We start from the raw sequence: 22,305 nt of genomic DNA, 5'->3' as shown, positions 1-22,305 counted from the left end.
ATCCAGGGACTTCTACATAGCTTGGTGGAGTGGAGTTGTGCAGACTGACAAAAGGGGGTGCAGCCAAGTAGACAATGTGTGGGGGGATCCTGTGGCCCAACTCTGTCAAGATGTCTCCCATCACCTCATCTCTAGTTGGGATTGGCATTACACAGAAGTCACATGACTTGAAAGCTGCTCTTGGATGGACTATCAGTTATGGATGAGACCAGTTACATGCAATGTCCCCCAGAAAAGAAGGGGCCCTAATGGGCAAATTGTCTATCTGCTCCACACATACCACTTGGATCCAACTTGTTGCTCATTCACATGTCAGTGTTTTGGCAACAAGAGGTGGGGAGGGAATGAAGTGAGGAACAAGTGTCCACTGGGCACATAAATTCCATAGGCACACACGTCTAGAATCAGGCAGCTAAAGATCCTATGCTCCCCAACCAATCTCAGGGCAAGATGTTACACGGGGTGTAAAGCAAACTTAGTCTGGGTCCAGTTAGTCCAGCATAATGATAGTCCAAACAACAGAAGGCCTTCTTCTTATCTCCCAACCTTTCTGTGTCTCTAGCATTCCTTGGCAGGCTTACTGTGTGTAAGTTGTGTCCTGGTGTCACGCCTGGTGTCCTGGATATTACACACTTCTTGTATAGTGTGAGTCAATGAAGTAGCACAGGGAACATATTTGGACAGCAGTGTCAGTCTCTGGGGAGGTGAGTGTTCCATGCAGGAGTCTTGGCTAAAATCAGCACCCCAAAAAGACAAAAGCTAGCCGACACTTAGAGAACAAGCTGCAATATTGTGTGTTCCCATATTGGGGAACGTTAGCCTTGCCCACAGAGTCCACTGATAATTCTAAGCTCCCTTGGGGCAGCCAAATGGTTAGCAGATAATGGCCAACCGCTACATGTGCCAGAGAACTTGTGTGATGGGGAACAGCTAAAACTATTTGCAGGACAGACCACCAGGTGAAAGCAGCAGAAAGGCCAAAGAGTCTAACCACCAATGCCTCTGGAAGGGTCACCTTTTAGTTTTCTTTCTGAAGTGCTGCTTTTTTAGTGTTCGCTATTTGGAATTATTGGTAGCCATACTCAGAAAAGCACCTGTGTTGGATTCCCTACATGACCAAGCCACCATTATTACCCCAAATGCATTTCTGACAATTTGAAAGACACGTTCTGCTACTTTCCAAATAATGTTTATTACAAAAAACATACAAAATTAATGGGGAGGAGGAGGCTGTTGCTGCAGAGGGGGTGGGTGTGAGGGTTGGGGGGGTACAGTGTGTGGAGGGGCTTGGAAAGAGTGGTGGGGAGGGAGGGCTGGGGGAGAGGTTGAATGGGGGGAATGGAAGACAGGGAGAATGTGGGGAGGGGCATTTGAGGGCTGAGGAGAGTGGGCAGGATGTGGAAGGTAAGGGTGGAAACGGGATTGAGAGGAGGAGCATGTAGAAACAACGGGAGGGGGTGTGAAAGTGGGGGTGTGGTCAAGGGGCAAAGTGGAGTGTGAGGAAGGTGCAAAAGAGGGATCCATAGGGAAGGAGGCATACTGGTCTTCAGGTGGGGTTTCTTGAGGGGGCTGCTCCAGAGTGGGTAGTTCCAGATTCGGCACCTCCAAGACTTGTTCCTCTGCTGCTTCCCCGGCACTTTCTACAGGGGAACTCTGTGGCAACCTTGGCATTGACCCCAAACTACTACTGCACAGGGGTTGGGAGCCTCTGGCCGAAGGTGCATTTTGTTCAGCCCCTGCTTGACATAAGGCCCAGATATCATGACTAAGGTCCTGCAGCGCTGTAGTCTGCTCCCTGACCGAGGTGACAAGTCCAAGCAGGGCTTCATGTTGGAGCCCCAGTAACCTTTCTATATTATTGGATGCATTAGAAAGCCTCCTTTGCTCCCATAATCTTTCCATGTTGAACGACAGCCTTTCCCCAAGCTTGCGAAGGCGGCTGGGTCCAGGTGGACGGGGTGCTGAACCAGCTGCATCCAATGTTGGCTGCAAGGAGAAACAAACAAAAAAAAGAAAGCGCGTTTAACACACAGCATGACAGGGGGCTCATTTGACACCAAACCTGGGGCGGACTGACCATTGGGGAACTCGGGCACTGCTGGGGTCAGTAGGGGGCCCCATGAAATGTCCCTGGTACCTTTCATAGGCTTTTTTGGGTGTGGTTTGAGGGTGAGCGAGCACACAGGGGCCCCATGATCCCCTGTTGACCCGGGGCCCCATGAGTTGTCAGTCCGCCCCTGCACCAAACACTAGTTCATGTTCTTGTCCCACCCCTAGGACCAGGTATTGGTGAATGCCTTTCCCTGACACATTACACTGGATGAACATTTGACTGAAATTAATGATTTCTCATCTTTCCCCAGACTGATACCTTCCTGCTGATTTGTCACATGCACATCACTCCCTCCAGCTCCTGACTAAGCAAGGATTCGAAAAAAGTAAGTTACACATCATGTTGCCAAGTCCTGCCCAGCCAGGAACGGAGTTATACTCTAAATGGGTGACTCATTAGGGAGAACATCTTTAGCATCTCTTACCGGAGGTTCAGGCAACTCAGGTGGAGGTGACGGCATTTCACACAAGTTTGGAGTGCCTGAACTTCCCTGCACCACAAAACAAAAAAAACAATGCATGACATTTCCCAAATACACATTCAGCATGCATTTGTACATCCCCCACCCCATTACAGCAGTTCCTGTACCCCAACATCAGATGTAGATTCCTCTCCCACTCCAACAGCTGCGGCCTCCAGGGGCAAAAGATGATCTGCAAATAGAGTTCAAGATGATAATTAGTAACAGATACTAGTTAGGCTGTGTGACGGACAGCAGAAATATTCTTTTATTTTTGTGTTTTGTTTGTGGCCAAACAGTTAGCTTGTCTGCTTTGTCTACAATTTGGAGTTCTTGTGCCCCGCAGGAGGTGGGAAATGGGATTGATCTCAGCAGGGAGTGCAGACAGCATGGTCTTTTGTGGTTGTGAAAGGCCCGACCAGACCAGACCAGTTCTCACCGGGAGTTTGGGGTTTGGACAATTGAAAGGGCCATGCAATCTCTTGATGAATGAGAGAGCTAGAGAGAGGATGTCAGAGCCCCTCCTGGCCGAGCCCTAACTAGGAGATCCATTGAACTGTGCTTTGCTTTGTGCACTGCTGGGACTTGTAGTCCTATATTGCCTGTGTAGTCTTGAAGCTGCGGCCAAGACACACAACCCTCTGAAGACCCATGAGCTGTTGGTCCCCTGCTCTTGAGAGAAGCGCTGTGTGAGGTGTGAGCTGAGGACAGACCCCACAGCTAAGACCCTCGCTGTTGATCCTGGAAAGCTGACCCTGTCTGCTGATCGCTGGTTGTCCCTGGAAAGCTGACCCTGCTGCTGATTGCTGTGAGGGTCCCTGTCTACTCATCGCTGCTGTCCCTGGAAAGCTGACCAATGTGAGGGTCCCTGAACCGTGAGTGTTCCTGCACATTGTTTGCTGGTTGCCCCTGAAAACTTCCTGCTGTGAGTGCCCCTACAAGCTGCATGTGGCAGAGTGTGGAACTATCCTTATTGTGCACCCCATTGCCCTTGCCCAGACTGTCTTATGGTGTACCCATATCACCCCTGTCTGGACTGCCCCATTGTACGCCCATATTTCCCTTGCCTGGACTGCCCCATTGTATGCCCATATTTCCCCTTGCCTGGACTACCGCATTGAATTCCTATATTATCCTTGCCCAGACTGCCCTGTGGAACACCCCTATGCCCCTTGCCTGGACTGCCCCATTGAATACCTGAACTATTGCTTGCTTGAACGGCCCCTATTGTGTACCCGGAGTAATACTTGCCTGAACTGCCCCTATTGTGTACCCGGAGTAATACTTGCCTGAACTGCCCCATTGTGCACCCGGATTAATACTTGCCTGAACTGCCCCTATTGTGCACCCGGATTAATACTTGCCTGAACTGCCCTATTGTGTACCCGGATTAATACTTGTGTGAACTGCCCCTCTTGTGCACCCGGATTAATACTTGCCTGAACTGCCCCTATTGTGCACCCGGAGTAATACTTGCCTGAACTGCCCCTATTGTGTACCCGGATTAATACTTGTCTGAACTGCCCCTATTGTGTGCCTGGATTATTGTAGCTACCTGGACTGCCCCACTGAATGCTCGGATTATCGCTACCTGAATTGACCTATCGTGGGCCGGATTATCACTGTTTGGACTCCTTCCCCCTTTTTGGGTACCCGCCCGCTACCCTTGTTACCCTGATTGTCTCTCCTACTTCAATAAAACGTTGTGTGTTTATCATCCTCCGTGTGTTCTGTCCTGCCTACGCTTCCGTCACAGGCTGCATGTATGATGTGACATTTGTGACCAAGGTTTGAGGGATTGCTCATTGGTATGTTCTTCACCCAAGTTTATCCAGACAAATAGAACACTGGCAGCCACAGCCCAGGAGACTGGTAGGGAGTAGAAAGAGCCATGGTAAGGCTCAGGAGCAGGGGCCACAAGAATGAGGGGCCACCTTTCCTGCCAAACAAGGAGGCAGATGTTAGGATGGCTCCATTATGCCCATAGGCTACTGCACCCATTTTGACCATGGGCTTCAAACATTAAAGCAAAAGATATAACATTTGTCATTAAGGCAACATTCCAAAAAGGATTCAATAGGTTATAGAAGGGTCACCCAGGGAAAAAAATGGGTTGAATCAAATATAAATGTTCCCCAAAATATTTCCAAAGCCAAACGCATGTAAATGCACCCAAAAGAATTGTTGATATAACTGTTGATCTGAAGAGACCAAGAGCAATGCATCCAAAACTCCTTTAATCACTTTAAACCGCAGGTCTCCTGCAAACTCAATGTGAAAAAGAAAATAATGAACTCATGTGGCAGTCTCAGAGTTACTTGATCTTGTATCTGAAAACATTAAACAGCCTTTCCAGATGATTGGAAGCTGAGCTACAAAGGGCGGGACTACTCAATATTGAACCCTACGGACTAAGACTGGGATGTCATTGAAGTTCATGTGTGTGGAAAGGAAGTCATCCCAGCAGTGTTGGCAATATAGTGTATTTGTCAATGAACTATAGATTAGTCTTTATAATGCCTTTTGGGCTTTAGGTGCTTCAATCCTGAGATTCTCGGTGGATAACTCTGACAAAGGAATAGATCTTCCTGCTAGTCATGTGATGTGCCAAAACAAAGCAGTCTAATTATCGGCCCCAAGTTTACATGAGAGGCCCAAAGCATTAGTTAGGTTCCAGTTTTTTTGGGGGGAGGGGCACTGTAAAATGATTTGACTCTTTTCCTGGAATCAGGAAAATTAAATTGTGTTATATTATTTGGATCTGGTTGGGTTTTTGGACTCCGGGAAAATGGCCCCAAGAATACTCAGTCTTGGTATGTATTTGATTTGGCCTCTACATTTGGAGCAATAGGAGAATGGTCGCCGTCACTTGGAACTTGACAATTGGGTGAGTAGCTACATTTCTTGATGTTGACCTCAAGTTTTACTATGCTGAAGTCCCAGATCACATGATGAAACAAGTCAGGAGAGTAGCCCACTAGATATTACTGCCAGCAGGGTCAGCACGGCTTTTATAACCACTTGCCTATCCGGCACTTAGACCCCCTTCCTGCCCCGGACAATTTTCACCTTTCAGCGCTGTCACACTTTGAATGACAATTGTGGTCATGCAACACTGTACCCATATGACATTGTTATCATTTTATTCACACAAATAGTGGTTGCTTCTGGTGGTATTTAATCTCTGATGGGTGGTTTGTTTTTTGTACTATAAACAAAAAAAGAGCTAAAAATTTGAAATTAAAAAGTTTTTGTCTTTGTTTCTCTTTTTCAAACAGGTAATTTTTCTCCTTCACTGATGTGTGTCGATGAGGTGGCATGGATAGGCAGCACTGATGGGCACTGATAGGCAGCACTGATCTGCACCAATGATGGGCACTGACTGGCAGCACTGCTGGGCTCTGATCATCAGGTCAATGATCATCAGTGAGCTGGTGATTGGTGCTGATCTGTTCTCTGCCAATTGTCGGTTATCTGCAGTACTTTACTCCCACTGTGACAGCATGAGGAAAGTGCAGCTGATAACCGGCAACTGCATTTACCGGTGATCTGCCATGATCACGTGGTAAAAGGCCGCTGTGATTGGCCTTTTACCACATCATGTGATCAGCTGTGTCCGTAGGACACAGCGACCCCTGAGATGGCTGGGTGTGCACCCCCAGGGGCCTATGGGAGGGCGTGTTCTGGGAGGATGTTGTATGACGCCCTCCCCAGACTGTAGCCAAATGACAGCTACAGTGCAGGTGACAAGTGGTTAAACACTACTCTGGAAATCAGCATCCTTAAGGGGCCAATAAACTCATTGAATGGAAATGTAAACAATCATGAGCTCTTTTGGGCTTTATTTTTAACAAGGATTTGCCTGGAGACCTTAAAATGAGACTTACTGATTCCAAGTGAAGTGGAGGAATGCTGTCAGTTCTGCCACCCATAGTGGTGACCAAAGTGTGTTTGACCTTCCCTTTGTGTGGCTCAAACCTGAAGGTGAGCGGCACGATTGGGAGGTGATGGGTCCCTGTAGTGGATCATTTCCTGTATATTGAGCAGGCATGATATATGATGTCACTAAACACCAAACACATTGGATATTCTGGGACTGTCAGAGTTGAGCATGGTGACGTTGGTCAGATTACATGTATGTGTTTACATGCGTGGAATGTTTTTGTGTCTGGGAGAAGTTGTGAAGTTGCGAGGGCGAGTCTAATTTGGAACGCTCAGGAGGTGTCAGCTAGTTAGTGATGTTTGGAACTTTATTGCTCTCATCAGTTAGTTCCCCCATTTGGTTTGGTGGGGTTACCTGCTTTTCATGGTTCAGGGAAACTGGTCCCAGGACATTTGGCAGGGATTAGACACATTTCTGTGTGGTAACAGTTTTCCACACTGATTTCTCTAGGGGTTTGAGCGCAATACAGTGAGGAACCCCAAAGAAATCCAGCGTGTTGTGGAGATATATTTGTGTTCACACAGAGTTTAGCATTGGTTTGTTCTGCATTCCTAAGAGGATGCTCATTGGCTCATCCTGAGTGATTATGATTGTTGTAGACAAGCACATTAATACATACCCAGATCTTCCTCCATTCTTGGCTGCAGTGGGGGGAGCCGCTCCTCCTCCTCCTCCTCCTGCTGATGTTGTGCTGTGAATAGGACATTGACATGTGAGATGATTGATGTTCTAGCAGTCTGTTCAACATTACGGGGGGGGGGGGCATTCCCAATGAGTGCTTACCAGGAGGGAACATCTCTTCATCAGCGTATGTGTGATCTGGCTTGTCCTCTGATGGGCTGGCTGGGGCTGCCCCTGCCTCGGGATTGGCTACAACACAACACAAGACAAAATGAACAACAAATGGTAAATGTTAAAAAGATAACACAACTTTGAAGACACAATATGGACATGTGTGGTGTACTTACCACTCTGCCAGTCATCAGTATCTTCATGAGCCGTCACCCCAAAAATCGTGTTGAGACCAATGATTGGCAGAAGTGCCCGTTCTGCCTGAGACAGTTCCTGCAGATGGTCAGGGTCCACCCCATGCCTTGTAACATGCCCCTGCCGAGCCCACAGAGTCAGCTTCTCCTTTAAATTCCACCTCAGATCACGCATACGCTTCTTCACATTCTTGGGGTACCGGCGTACCATCCTGCCCACTGCATTTACGGCCACCGTGATTTCCTTCCACAGACGGTCCTTTGCTGCCTTACCGCTGCGGTAGGACCTGGGCCCCGAGATGCATTCAGCCCGTTCTACATAAGCAGCCACCATGGCCCAGATCTCATCATGGGAGAAGGGTGGAAAATTGGGCTGGGATTGGGCCTGGGCCTGGGACCTTCTGCCTCCCCTTGATGTCCCTTCTCCTGGGCTCAAAGGGGATACAGCAGCCCCAGGTGAGGTCCTCAACTTAGCTTCCGCCTTTTTTCTGAAGGAAGACTGGCCCCTTCTGCCACCAGTTTGTGACCCCTTCACACCACAGTCAGACCTCTGGTCCACCCTAGCCCTAATGGACCCCTGGGCCCCAGTAGCTCCCCTGGCATCATGGCCAAGGTGTGGCCCAGTGTCCCCCCTGGCACCATGGCTCCCCCTGGAAGCCTGGCCTTTTTGCCCCCTTGGGGGTGCCATGGGAGGAAACGTGGGCAGGGAGTCTGGCTGGATGCTGTTTGCAGCAGCAGTGGGTCCTAAGTGGTGGGATGTCCGTGTGTTAGTGTGGAAATCTGCAACAGAAAAAGGGACATAAGGGCAAGGGTCAGTTGTCTGGGTCAAAAGACTGGAAGAATTGCTCTGTCAGAGATTTTGCAAGACCAGGGCATGGGAAAGAAGGTCCAAGACCCAAATGCCAAGTCAAGCAACGTCTATGGTGAAAATCAACATTTTTCTGCCAGCTGAACCCCAGAACCTCCATAAATCCAGTCTAGATACATAAATTGTGTCTGCAGCACAGAGAAGGAAGATTATCCGAGAGAAATCCAGGAATACAGGACGGGGAACACAGCTCAGGAAAGTGACCAGGGGATTACAGGCTGATATCACCCAGTCCCCGCCCTACTCTGGACCAATCAGTGAGCAGTATGGGTGGAGGAATGGATTTAGTGTTCATGACCCACCTGTGCTGATCTCTGTAGGAGTGTCCTCCTCTATAAATGTCCCCGTTATTCCATCCTCCTCCATAGACTGCTGATCATCCCTCACATACGCCTCTTCTTCTTCTGCTTTCACCTCAAATTCTATATCGATTGGATCTCCACTCTAAATCAAGGAAATGACAGAAAATATCATCTGTAATTTATAAACTCACATTAAAAAATCCACAAATTGTCTTCATCAGTCCGAGTTCTAGATCCTCCATCCCACCGACCTTGCAATACTGAGGGATGGTGTGACCTTCCTGTGTGGAATCCCGGGAATACAGAGGACGGGGACATCTCTCTGGTGGGTTCCTGGTATTAGGTGGCTCCATCATATCCTTGTGTCCTTCTGAAAACTCCTCCATCACTCCATACTCCTCATCCTCCTCTTTATACTCTTCTTTAACATCAATATTATCATCCCCGAGGATTCCACTCTGAAAGATATAATAAAACATTCATTGTAACAAACATGCTGTGTATAAATCACAACTACCAATAATTGTCATCATCTACCTGATGATGGTGAGGGATGGTGTGACCTTCCTGTGTGGAATCCCGGGAATACAGAGGACGGGGACATCTCTCTGGTGGGTTCCTGTAGCTGGATGACTCCACCATGGTGTCCTGGTACAGATCTTTGTGTTATCTTAGAAGCTCTGACTCCTCCATCCCCCCATCCTCATCCTCCTCCTCTTTTATCTCTTTGTTAACCTCAACTTTAGGATCTCTCAGGTTTCCACTCTGAATATATAATAAAAATGACATCAATGGTAACAATGCAGATAATGTACAGATCCTAATGATACTATCAGTGATTGTTCCTCATCTACCTGATGATGGTGAGGGATGGTGTGACCTTCCTGTGTGGAATCCCGGGAATACAGAGGACGGGGACATCTCTCTGGGGGGTTCCTGGTATTAGGTGGCTCCATCATATCCTTGTGTCCTTCTGAAAACTCCTCCATCACTCCATACTCCTCATCCTCCTCTTTATACTCTTCTTTAACATCAATATTATCATCCCCGACGAATTCCACTCTGAAAGATATAATAAAACATTCATTGTAACAAACATGCTGTGTATAAATCACAACTACCAATAATTGTCAACGTGATGATGGTGAGGGATGGTGTGACCTTCCTGTGTGGAATCCCGGGAATACAGAGGACGGGGACATCTCTCTGGTGGGTTCCCATGACTGGATCCATCTGTAGGAAACACACACACTGACTGAATCCATTGTTTCTATGTGTTTATCAGATGATGGGGGATCTAGGTGGATCCTCCGTACTGCTCTCTCCTTTACAATAAAGTCTCCTCTTACCCGGTGATGTGAGGGGTGGCTGATTGCAAGTCCCTGATGAAGTCACATGACAGTGACGTAACGCGTAGGTCGGAGAACGGAATGTGGTGACGTCATTTCTGACATGAACGGCCACAGCCATATTGGTACACCCAGTACACCCATATCAGCACATGTGATTGGTGCGTTGTTTGATCTGTTCCCATGTAAGTCCTCATTTGTCTTTACAATAAATATGATTCATTTATAATATCACACTATGGAAGGACTTGTTCTTGTCTCCCTGGGAGTGCTGTGGGCCGGCTGTTCTTTCTGGTCCAACAATCCCCTGGCAGGAGTTCTGTGCACTGGTGGATTTCCGTGTCCAAAGGTGAAAGATCTATTACCACCGCTGAGCAGTATGGTACACCAGTGAGGGGATATCATCCCTACATCGCCATTTGGGATTCCACTTAAAGGGCCCCTGCAGGGAGTGTCCTGAAAGCCTTTTGGCCCCTTGGGGTCTGGGCACAGAGATGAGGAGGCAATGTAGCCGGTGTGGGATTCAACAATCATTTACCTATCCACGTTGTGGTTTGTTTTTTTATGTGTTTTTGTTGGACATTTTTGCATGGACTTTATGTCTTTTTTACAAATTTATTTCTTCATTGTGTTATTGTATTTGCGGTGCTCAGTAATACATTCATTTGGTGTTGCTGTGCGTTTATATCACCATTTCCTCTTTTATACTAGCCGCACTCTATATATGTTTGCCACATTTATTGATGGTATTTCTATGGTCACTTATTAGTCGGTTTATGTCACATGGCCTTTGGATGCACATTGTGGTGACTCTTTAGTTGCACGGTCACAATGTTTGGCCGCACTGTGCGTTGTTATTGTCATTCTTCTGTGATAAGTGGTTTGTACACTTTTCATATTAAGCTCTTCATTTTGTATTTTTCACATTTTGCTCCACTTTCTCATCAGTTGTATTCACGTTATGTCATGTATGTTGTGACGGACTCCTATGTCCCACTATTACTGGGATTGAGTTCAGATTTTATTTCTCCCGGATCATTTCCGTGCGTTTTGCCCGCGGTCACAATTTATTGTCTGTTACACCCTGTGGTCCTCATTTTGGACTTCTATGATTTCACCTTTCCCTTCACTCCCATATTCCTTCCATTTACTGATGATGTTCTGGTGTATTCTCTGTTGTCTTCTCATCTCATGATTTGTATTGGAATGTCTGCGGCATTATTGTGATTAGCGCAGCATCAATGTTCTGTCAGTTGTCTGTTACTAGTGGTATAGCCGGGTGTGCGCTGCGTCCCAATAGTCCCATCTTTTCTAGTAGCAGCGAAAAACGTTTTTTACAAATTTTTGCCCCCTACAACATTACTGTGTATATCTTTGACTCATGACAACTATCCAAAAACAGAAAAGGAAAAGGGAGGGGAGGAAAGTAACACAACACCTCCATAGAGTAGTCACTTGTATCATAACATCAACTACAATGACATCCCAGCTATGAGGAGATGACTCCCAGTCACCATAGAGCCACAGGATAATACACCTGGGCCAGCCCATCAAACACTTTGGGGGTATGAAAAAAGTAGGCCCAGCCAGTCATTGGAAGGCAGGTCTAAGGGTGTAAATATAGATAAAACAATCTAATATCTTATTCATCCCAACAATTTCAAAAAGGTATCTTACCAAAAAATGTTTATATTGGTGCTTAATTGATGGAACAAACGCACTTGTCCGGCGAGGAGACGACCACAACCGCAAAAGGGCACGGAATAAGGATTGTGCCACGAGGATCATAAATCTGATAACCTGTACGGATTACCAGCCCTGAAAGAATGGCACTGGGCGGCTGTGAACCGAGGCCTATGTAGTGCCCCAGGTGCGGCACGTCTGTGTCGTGACGCGTGACGTCACCGCGTCCGGCCATCAGTGATGACACCGGCCTGCTATGGCCATTCATGCTACATCACAGGCCTGCACAGGGAGGGACAGAAGGTCCCTACCAAGCCACGGAAGATTGGACCCTAGCAAGGATACACAAGGGACACCACGGGCACCCGGCCGCACATCAGGCCCAACCAAACGGCCCATCAGCCCAGTGAAAAAACAAAGGAGCAATAGCAGGTCCAGACCCCAGAGGCCAGGAGGGGAAACAGCAGCAGGATGCATACACATATAAAGATTGATAATCATACAGCAATGTGCTGCAACAGCGTAGTATACAGAGATAGAAACAAAATAAATATCATAATAAAGGTTACAAAATGGACATACGTTATAGCAAGGCTGGGAACTACATCGGTAGGGGAAGTAGCACACACAGCTGCAATGATTCCCACAATATAGGCACTGTATTTAAACAGTAACTTGAAGAAATTTACAGAAATATAAAGAGTTCATGGAAATGACAGAATTATAAAGGGATGACGGAAATGACAGAATTATAAAGGGATCACGGAAATGACAGAATTATAAAGGGATGACGGAAATGACAGAATTATAAAGGGATCACGGAAATGACAGAATTATAAAGGGATGACGGAAATGACTGAATTATAAAGGGTTCACGGAAATGACAGAATTATAAAGGGATGACGGAAATGACAGAATTATAAAGGGATCACGGAGATGACAGAATTATAAAGGGATCATGGAGATGACAGAATTATAAAGGGATGACGGAAATGACAGAATTATAAAGGGTTCACGGAAATGACAGAATTATAAAGGGATGACGGAAATGACAGAATTATAAAGGGATGACGGAAATGACAGAATTATAAAGGGTTCGTGGAAATGACAGAATTATAAAGGGATCGTGGAAATGACAGAATTATAAAGGGATCACGGAAATGACAGAATTATAAAGGGATGACGGAAATGACAGAATTATAAAGGGTTCGTGGAAATGACAGAATTATAAAGGGATCGTGGAAATGACAGAATTATAAAGGGATGACGGAAATGACAGAATTATAAAGGGATGACGGAAATGACAGAATTATAAAGGGTTCGTGGAAATGACAGAATTATAAAGGGATCGTGGAAATGACAGAATTATAAAGGGATCACGGAAATGACAGAATTATAAAGGGATCACAGAAATGACAGAATTATAAAGGGTTCGTGGAAATGACAGAATTATAAAGGGATCGTGGAAATGACAGAATTATAAAGGGATCGTGGAAATGACAGAATTATAAAGGGATCACGGAAATGACAGAATTATAAAGGGATCGTGGAAATGACAGAATTATAAAGGGATCGTGGAAATGACAGAATTATAAAGGCATGACGGAAATGACAGAATTATAAAGGGATGACGGAAATGACAGAATTATAAAGGGATGACGGAAATGACAGAATTATAAAGGGATGACGGAAATGACAGAATTATAAAGGGATGACGGAAATGACAGAATTATAAACGGAAATGACAGAATTATAAAGGGATGACGGAAATGACAGAATTATAAAGGGATGACGGAAATGACAAAATTATAAAGGGATCGCGGAAATGACAAAATTATAAAGGGATCACGGAAATGACAGAATTATAAAGGGATGACGGAAATGACAGAATTATAAAGGGATCGCGGAAATGACAGAATTATAAAGGGATCACGGAAATGACAGAATTATAAAGGGATGACGGAAATGACAGAATTATAAAGGGATCGCGGAAATGACAGAATTATAAAGGGATCGCGGAAATGACAGCATTATAAAGGGATGACGGAAATGACAGAATTATAAAGGGTTTGTGGAAATGACAGAATTATAAAGGGATCACGGAAATGACAGAATTATAAAGGGATCACGGAAATGACAGAATTATAAAGGGATCACGGAAATGACAGAATTATAAAGGGATCAGGGAAATGACAGAATTATAAAGGGATCACGGAAATGACAGAATTATAAAGGGATCACGGAAATGACAGAATTATAAAGGGATCACGGAAATGACAGAATTATAAAGGGTTCACGGAAATGACAGAATTATAAAGGGATGACGGAAATGAATGAATTATAAAGGGATGACGGAAATGACAGAATTATAAAGGGATCACGGAAATGACAGAATTATAAAGGGATCACGGAAATGACAGAATTATAAAGGGATCACGGAAATGACAGAATTATAAAGGGATCACGGAAATGACAGAATTATAAAGGGATGACGGAAATGACAGAATTATAAAGGGTTCGTGGAAATGACAGAATTATAAAGGGATCGTGGAAATGACAGAATTATAAAGGGATGACGGAAATGACAGAATTATAAAGGGATGACGGAAATGACAGAATTATAAAGGGTTCGTGGAAATGACAGAATTATAAAGGGATCGTGGAAATGACAGAATTATAAAGGGATGACGGAAATGACAGAATTATAAAGGGATGACGGAAATGACAGAATTATAAAGGGTTCGTGGAAATGACAGAATTATAAAGGGATCGTGGAAATGACAGAATTATAAAGGGATCACGGAAATGACAGAATTATAAAGGGATCACGGAAATGACAGAATTATAAAGGGTTCGTGGAAATGACAGAATTATAAAGGGATCGTGGAAATGACAGAATTATAAAGGGATGACGGAAATGACAGAATTATAAAGGGATCACGGAAATGACAGAATTATAAAGGGATTGCGGAAATGACAGAATTATAAAGGGATCGTGGAAATGACAGAATTATAAAGGGATCGTGGAAATGACAGAATTATAAAGGGATCGTGGAAATGACAGAATTATAAAGGCATGACGGAAATGACAGAATTATAAAGGGATGACGGAAATGACAGAATTATAAAGGGATGACGGAAATGACAGAATTATAAAGGGATGACGGAAATGACAGAATTATAAAGGGATGACGGAAATGACAGAATTATAAACGGAAATGACAGAATTATAAAGGGATGACGGAAATGACAGAATTATAAAGGGATGACGGAAATGACAAAATTATAAAGGGATCGCGGAAATGACAAAATTATAAAGGGATCACGGAAATGACAGAATTATAAAGGGATGACGGAAATGACAGAATTATAAAGGGATCGCGGAAATGACAGAATTATAAAGGGATCACGGAAATGACAGAATTATAAAGGGATGACGGAAATGACAGAATTATAAAGGGATCGCGGAAATGATAGAATTATAAAGGGATCGCGGAAATGACAGCATTATAAAGGGATCACGGAAATGACAGAATTATAAAGGGATGACGGAAATGACAGAATTATAAAGGGTTTGTGGAAATGACAGAATTATAAAGGGATCACGGAAATGACAGAATTATAAAGGGATCACGGAAATGACAGAATTATAAAGGGATCACGGAAATGACAGAATTATAAAGGGATCAGGGAAATGACAGAATTATAAAGGGATCACGGAAATGACAGAATTATAAAGGGATCACGGAAATGACAGAATTATAAAGGGATCACGGAAATGACAGAATTATAAAGGGTTCACGGAAATGACAGAATTATAAAGGGATGACGGAAATGAATGAATTATAAAGGGATGACGGAAATGAATGAATTATAAAGGGATGACGGAAATGACAGAATTATAAAGGGATCACGGAAATGACAGAATTATAAAGGGATCACGGAAATGACAGAATTATAAAGGGATCACGGAAATGACAGAATTATAAAGGGATCACGGAAATGACAGAATTATAAAGGGATGACGGAAATGACAGAATTATAAAGGGTTCGTGGAAATGACAGAATTATAAAGGGATCGTGGAAATGACAGAATTATAAAGGGATGACGGAAATGACAGAATTATAAAGGGATGACGGAAATGACAGAATTATAAAGGGTTCGTGGAAATGACAGAATTATAAAGGGATCGTGGAAATGACAGAATTATAAAGGGATCACGGAAATGACAGAATTATAAAGGGATGACGGAAATGACAGAATTATAAAGGGTTCGTGGAAATGACAGAATTATAAAGGGATCGTGGAAATGACAGAATTATAAAGGGATGACGGAAATGACAGAATTATAAAGGGATCACGGAAATGACAGAATTATAAAGGGATTGCGGAAATGACAGAATTATAAAGGGATCACGGAAATGACAGAATTATAAAGGGATCGTGGAAATGACAGAATTATAAAGGGATCGTGGAAATGACAGAATTATAAAGGCATGACGGAAATGACAGAATTATAAAGGGATGACGGAAATGACAGAATTATAAAGGGATGACGGAAATGACAGAATTATAAAGGGATGACGGAAATGACAGAATTATAAAGGGATGACGGAAATGACAGAATTATAAACGGAAATGACAGAATTATAAAGGGATGACGGAAATGACAGAATTATAAAGGGATGACGGAAATGACAAAATTATAAAGGGATCGCGGAAATGACAAAATTATAAAGGGATCACGGAAATGACAGAATTATAAAGGGATGACGGAAATGACAGAATTATAAAGGGATCGCGGAAATGACAGAATTATAAAGGGATCACGGAAATGACAGAATTATAAAGGGATGACGGAAATGACAGAATTATAAAGGGATCACGGAAATGACAGAATTATAAAGGGATGACGGAAATGACAGAATTATAAAGGGATTGCGGAAATGACAGAATTATAAAGGGATCGCGGAAATGACAGCATTATAAAGGGATGACGGAAATGACAGAATTATAAAGGGATGACGGAAATGACAGAATTATAAAGGGTTTGTGGAAATGACAGAATTATAAAGGGATCACGGAAATGACAGAATTATAAAGGGATCACGGAAATGACAGAATTATAAAGGGATCACGGAAATGACAGAATTATAAAGGGATCAGGGAAATGACAGAATTATAAAGGGATCACGGAAATGACAGAATTATAAAGGGATCACGGAAATGACAGAATTATAAAGGGATCACGGAAATGACAGAATTATAAAGGGTTCACGGAAATGACAGAATTATAAAGGGATGACGGAAATGAATGAATTATAAAGGGATGACGGAAATGACAGAATTATAAAGGGATCACGGAAATGACAGAATTATAAAGGGATCACGGAAATGACAGAATTATAAAGGGATCACGGAAATGACAGAATTATAAAGGGATCACGGAAATGACAGAATTATAAAGGGATGACGAAAATGAATGAATTATAAAGGGATGACGGAAATGACAGAATTATAAAGGGATGACGGAAAGGACAGAATTATAAAGGGATCACGGAAATGACAGAATTATAAAGGGATCACGGAAATGACAGAATTATAAAGGGATCACGGAAATGACAGAATTATAAAGGGTTCACGGAAATGACAGAATTATAAAGGGATGACGGAAATGAATGAATTATAAAGGGATGACGGAAATGACAGAATTATAAAGGGATCACGGAAATGACAGAATTATAAAGGGATCACGGAAATGACAGAATTATAAAGGGATCACGGAAATGACAGAATTATAAAGGGATCACGGAAATGATAGAATTATAAAGGGATGACGAAAATGAATGAATTATAAAGGGATGACGGAAATGACAGAATTATAAAGGGATGACGGAGATGACAGAATTATAAAGGGATGACGGAAATGACAGAATTATAAAGGGATGACGGAGATGACAGAATTATAAAGGGATGACGGAAATGACAGAATTATAAAGGGATCACGGAAATGACAGAATTATAAAGGGATCACGGAAATGACAGAATTATAAAGGGTTCACAGAAATGACAGAATTATAAAGGGATCACGGAAATGACAGAATTATAAAGGGATCACGGAAATGACAGAATTATAAAGGGATCACGGAAATGACAAAATTATAAAGGGATTGCGGAAATGACAGAATTATAAAGGGATCGCGGAAATGACAGAATTATAAAGGGATCGCGGAAATGACAGCATTATAAAGGGATCACGGAAATGACAGAATTATAAAGGGTTTGTGGAAATGACAGAATTATAAAGGGATCACGGAAATGACAGAATTATAAAGGGATCACGGAAATGACAGCATTATAAAGGGATCACGGAAATGACAGAATTATAAAGGGTTTGTGGAAATGACAGAATTATAAAGGGATCACGGAAATGACAGAATTATAAAGGGATCACGGAAATGACAGAATTATAAAGGGATCACAGAAATGCAGTATATCATAATATGTTTCACGGAAGATTACTTACGTCTTTGAAGCCCAAATTTCTTACAAAATAGCAATGGAGGTCACTCAAAAAAGAATCCCTAATAATTGCTATAAATATCAGATACATTCAGTTCAATTGAAAATGGATCCAAAATTCAACACAGGACCCCCACATAACTCAGGGTAAAGCTTGGCATAAGCAATTCTGATGTCATTACATATGACAGGACAAACAGTCCCACTGTGCTAGTGAGAATAACAAGTACCTGCTGACATCCCAAGAACATCAGAAAAAAACAGATGGAGGGGCATTGGGGGGAGGAGCTGTGAGGTCAGTGTGATGTCATAGGATTCTCTGACTCTGGATGGAGGGACATTGGGGGGAGGAGCTGTGAGGTCAGTGTGATGTCATAGGACATATAGACTCTGGATGGAGGGACATTTGGATGCGGAGATTTGAGGGGTCCTCTATATGAGGCTCCCATGCAAACCAAATCTTTGTTCCTGGGTGTGTCCTACCTCTCGTGAAGAGTGACCTTTGACCTTTACCATCCAGAAATCTGTCCGGAATCTGTGGAAGTAAGCTGTCATGTGATCAGGTGACGTGCGGAGGAACGGAGTGTAAATAGCAGACAATTGTCTCCAGAGCCCCTAATGGTGGGGATGGATTTGGCGGCGTGCTGGTGCCAAGTTTCCTCCCCCCAGGGTCACTGCAGGTGTGGAGAAAAGCTGTGTAAGAGGATATGGAGGACAGATGAGGAGGAGATCCAGGAATCAGGGCAAGCAACAGACGAGCGCATCCAAGAGACCAAGCCGGGGTCACTACACAGAAAATCAATCCAAGGAAACAACAGGCAGGACGAGGAATAGCAAGAAGGAGCTGAGAGACAAGTGAGAATATTGCTCAGCCAATGGGAGATGATCTCAGCGGAGTCCCCCCATTGTCAGAATACAAGAGTGCAGCGGGGAGGATTCCCCCATCCACCTCCAATGTGTGGATGGGGGAATTGCTTCAGTTTTTATGGTCATCCCGCTGGCTGAACGATAAAACTGAACCATGTAGGCCAGCTTTGGGAGCAAATATATTATCATCAACTCCTCCCCCTGAAGGGGTTCATCTGGGTTCCCACACTATATATCTGTGTATCATCATCTGCTGGAGATAAAAGACGTCACAATGACTATGGAGGAAGAGGACGGACATGACTATGGAGGAAGAGGACGGACATGATGGGGGGTTACTGGGTGTAAATAGAACATAACATCTTATTACCTCCTCTGCTGCCACTTCTCCTCTCAGCTTCGCTTCCACACTGAAAGTCTTGTCTGTACCTGACATCACTTCCTGTCTGTTCCTGACATCACTTCCTGCCTGTACCTGACATCACTTCCTGTCTTCCATAGAGACTTCCTGTCTGGGTAGAAGTGAGATCCCCACCTTGTGGAGCTCAGAGGAACTGCAGCCCCGAGAAGCGTCTGGTAGTGTGACCCCGGCCTTGTGCTGGGTGTGTATGGACTGTAGATCCTTATAGAGGGGTCACCTCCACTCCCACCAAGGGGGACAGAAATATATGACTGCTTGGGGGAGGGGTTTTGGCCCCTTTGATTTTTCAGTAACATTGATTGCAGATTTAGTCCTGTAGAACATCTGGTATATGGATACAAAGCCCCCCAGCTGGGAGTAAAGGGTCCACAAGGTGCTGATCTCACCTATACTCACACAGGAAGTCTCTATGGAATGCAGACAGGAAGTGATGTCAGGGACAGACAGGAATTGATGTCAATCACAGAAAGGAAGTGATGTCAGGTACAGGCAGGAAGTGATGTCAGGTACAGACAGGAAGCAGAGAGAGACATTGGAGGAAGTGGCAGCAGAGGAGGTAATAAGATGTTATTTAATATTTACACCCAGTAACCCCCCATCATGTCCGTCCTCTTCCTCCATAGTCACGTCCGTCCTCTTCCCCCATAGTCACGTCCGTTCTCTTCCTCCATAGTCACGTCCGTCCTCTTCCTCCATAGTCACGTCCGTCCTCTTCCTCCATAGTCACTAGAGATGAGCGAATCGAACATGGCGAAGTGGAATTCGTTTTGAAGATTGGGAAATATTCGATTCGCGACAAATCCAAAAATTTGCAAACTTCGGATGCACGAATCGAATTTTCCCAAAAATGGCGGCGACATGTGTGGCGACGGAGCGGGGATCTCTGGGAAGGCGCGCAGACAAGGCGCGCTGACCCATAATGCATTCATTCATGACATGTGATCGCATTAGCCAATCAGCAGCCAGCCAGCCAGCACTGTGTAATGGTAGAGCTATAAATCGCGGCCATCTTAGAATTCTCCATTAGCCTCCGGTCATTCAAGAGAGACAGACCTGTCTGTATTGAGGGACAGAGTTAGGGCCACAGAGACTTTAGGGCCACAGAATCGTTACTCAGGGACACAGAATCGTTACTCAGGGACACAGAATTGTTACTCAGGGACACAGAATTGTTACTCAGGGACACAGAATCGTTACTCAGGGACAGACACAGAATTGTTACTCAGGGACACAGAATCGTTACTCGGGGACACAGAATTGTTACTCGGGGACACAGAATCGTTACTCAGGGACACAGAATTGTTACTCAGGGACACAGAATTGTTACTCAGGGAAAGACACAGAATTGTTACTCAGGGACAGACACAGAATTGTTACTCAGGGACACAGAATTGTTACTCAGGGACACAGAATTGTTACTGTGGGACACAGAATCGTTACTCAGGGACACAGAATTGTTACTCAGGGACACAGAATCGTTACTCAGGGACAGACACAGAATTGTTACTCAGGGACACAGAATTGTTACTCAGGGACACAGAATCGTTACTCAGGGACAGACACAGAATTGTTACTCAGGGACACAGAATTGTTACTCAGGGACACAGAATCGTTACTCAGGGACACAGAATCGTTACTCAGGGACACAGAATTGTTACTCAGGGACACAGAATCGTTACTCAGGGACAGACAGAGAATTGTTACTCAGGGACACAGAATTGTTACTCAGGGACACAGAATCGTAACTCAGGGACACATAATCGTTACTCAGGGGCACAGAATTGTTACTCAGGGACACAGAATTGTTACTCAGGGACAGACACAGAATTGTTACTCAGGGACACAGAATCGTTACTCAGGGACACAGAATCGTTACTGAGGGACACAGAATCGTTACTCAGGGACACAGAATCGTTACTCAGGGACACAGAACTGTTACTCAGGGACACAGAATTGTTACTCAGGGACACAGAATCGTTACTCAGGGACACAGAATCGTTACTCAGGGACACAGAATTGTTACTCAGGGACACAGAATCGTTACTCAGGGACAGACACATAATTGTTACTCAGGGACACAGAATTGTTACTCAGGGACACAGAATCGTTACTGTGGCAGAATTGTTACTCAGGGACACAGAATTGTTACTCAGGGACACAGAATCGTTACTGAGGGACACAGAATCGTTACTCAGGGACACAGATTTGTTACTCAGGGACACAGAATTGTTACTCAGGGACACAGAATCGTTACTCAGGGACAGACACAGAATTGTTACTCAGGGACACAGAATTGTTACTCAGGGACACAGAATCGTTACTCAGGGACACAGAATTGTTACTCAGGGACACAGAATTGTTACTCAGGACAGACACAGAATTGTTACTTAGGGACACAGAATTGTTACTCAGGGACACAGAATCGTTACTGAGGGACACAGAATCATTACTCAGGGACACAGAATTGTTACTCAGGGACACAGAATTGTTACTCAGGGACACAGAATCGTTACTCAGGGACACAGAATCGTTACTCAGGGACACAGAATTGTTACTTAGGGACACAGAATTGTTACTCAGGGACACAGGGATTACAATTGTTACTCAGGGACTGGGGTGCTTATTGAATTATAGAGTATGTCAGACAACACGCAGAGGAGTGGCAGAGGAGGCAATGTTTCAGGAGCGAGCAAACGTGGCAGCAGAGGAAGGGGTCGAGGCAGCACTAGTCGCAGCCAGAGGCCAGTGCTCCCGGTGTCATCCAGCGGTCGTGTCTCCACCGACAACCCT

The 22,305-nt window shown here is 44.3% G+C and overlaps 2 protein-coding genes and 1 long non-coding RNA gene across 3 annotated transcripts in view; 1 reads left to right on the top strand and 2 right to left on the bottom strand.

Moving 5' to 3' along the window:
• Positions 1–1,173: 1,173 nt before the first annotated feature.
• On the bottom strand, positions 1,174–3,011 carry LOC149468094 (uncharacterized). The gene is made up of 3 exons (XR_016311786.1): positions 2,702–3,011; positions 2,538–2,603; positions 1,174–1,986 (listed from the first exon to the last, which is right to left on the bottom strand). It is a non-coding gene; the product is annotated as an uncharacterized LOC149468094 (long non-coding RNA).
• Positions 3,012–7,124: 4,113 nt separating this feature from the next.
• Positions 7,125–10,142, bottom strand: LOC149468093 (uncharacterized). Its single transcript, XM_089670665.1, has 5 exons — positions 10,068–10,142; positions 8,673–8,814; positions 7,485–8,282; positions 7,300–7,386; positions 7,125–7,207 (listed from the first exon to the last, which is right to left on the bottom strand). The coding sequence occupies exons 1-5, from the start codon at positions 10,140–10,142 to the stop codon at positions 7,125–7,127; spliced, it is 1,185 nt and encodes a 394-aa protein (XP_089526791.1).
• A 117-nt stretch (positions 10,143–10,259) lies between these two features.
• Positions 10,260–22,305, top strand: part of LOC149468092 (uncharacterized) — a 34,930-nt gene continuing 22,884 nt past the window's right edge. The window contains exon 1 of the mRNA XM_089670663.1: positions 10,260–10,403. Within this exon, the coding sequence (XP_089526789.1) occupies positions 10,260–10,403 (144 nt within the window). The remainder of the gene's footprint in view (positions 10,404–22,305) is intronic.

Source organism: Staurois parvus, unplaced genomic scaffold (assembly GCF_062004578.1).
Source record: "Staurois parvus isolate SC_StPar_1 unplaced genomic scaffold, SC_StPar_1.0 ptg000092l, whole genome shotgun sequence".
NCBI classification, from domain to species: domain Eukaryota; kingdom Metazoa; phylum Chordata; class Amphibia; order Anura; family Ranidae; genus Staurois; species Staurois parvus.
The sequence above is the reverse complement of the archived record's forward strand: the minus strand, read 5'-3'. Positions and strand labels throughout refer to the sequence as shown.

Excerpts from the sequence above, each read along its gene's own strand:
- LOC149468093 (XM_089670665.1), bottom strand. The coding sequence starts at position 10,142 with ATGGCTGTGGCCGTTCATGTCAGAAATGACGTCACCACATTCCGTTCT. Across the intron at positions 7,387-7,484 it reads TACTGATGACTGGCAGAGTG|CCAATCCCGAGGCAGGGGCA; the intron begins GTAAGTACACCA and ends GTTGTGTTGTAG. Across the intron at positions 7,208-7,299 it reads TGAAGAGATGTTCCCTCCTG|CACAACATCAGCAGGAGGAG; the intron begins GTAAGCACTCAT and ends TCCTATTCACAG.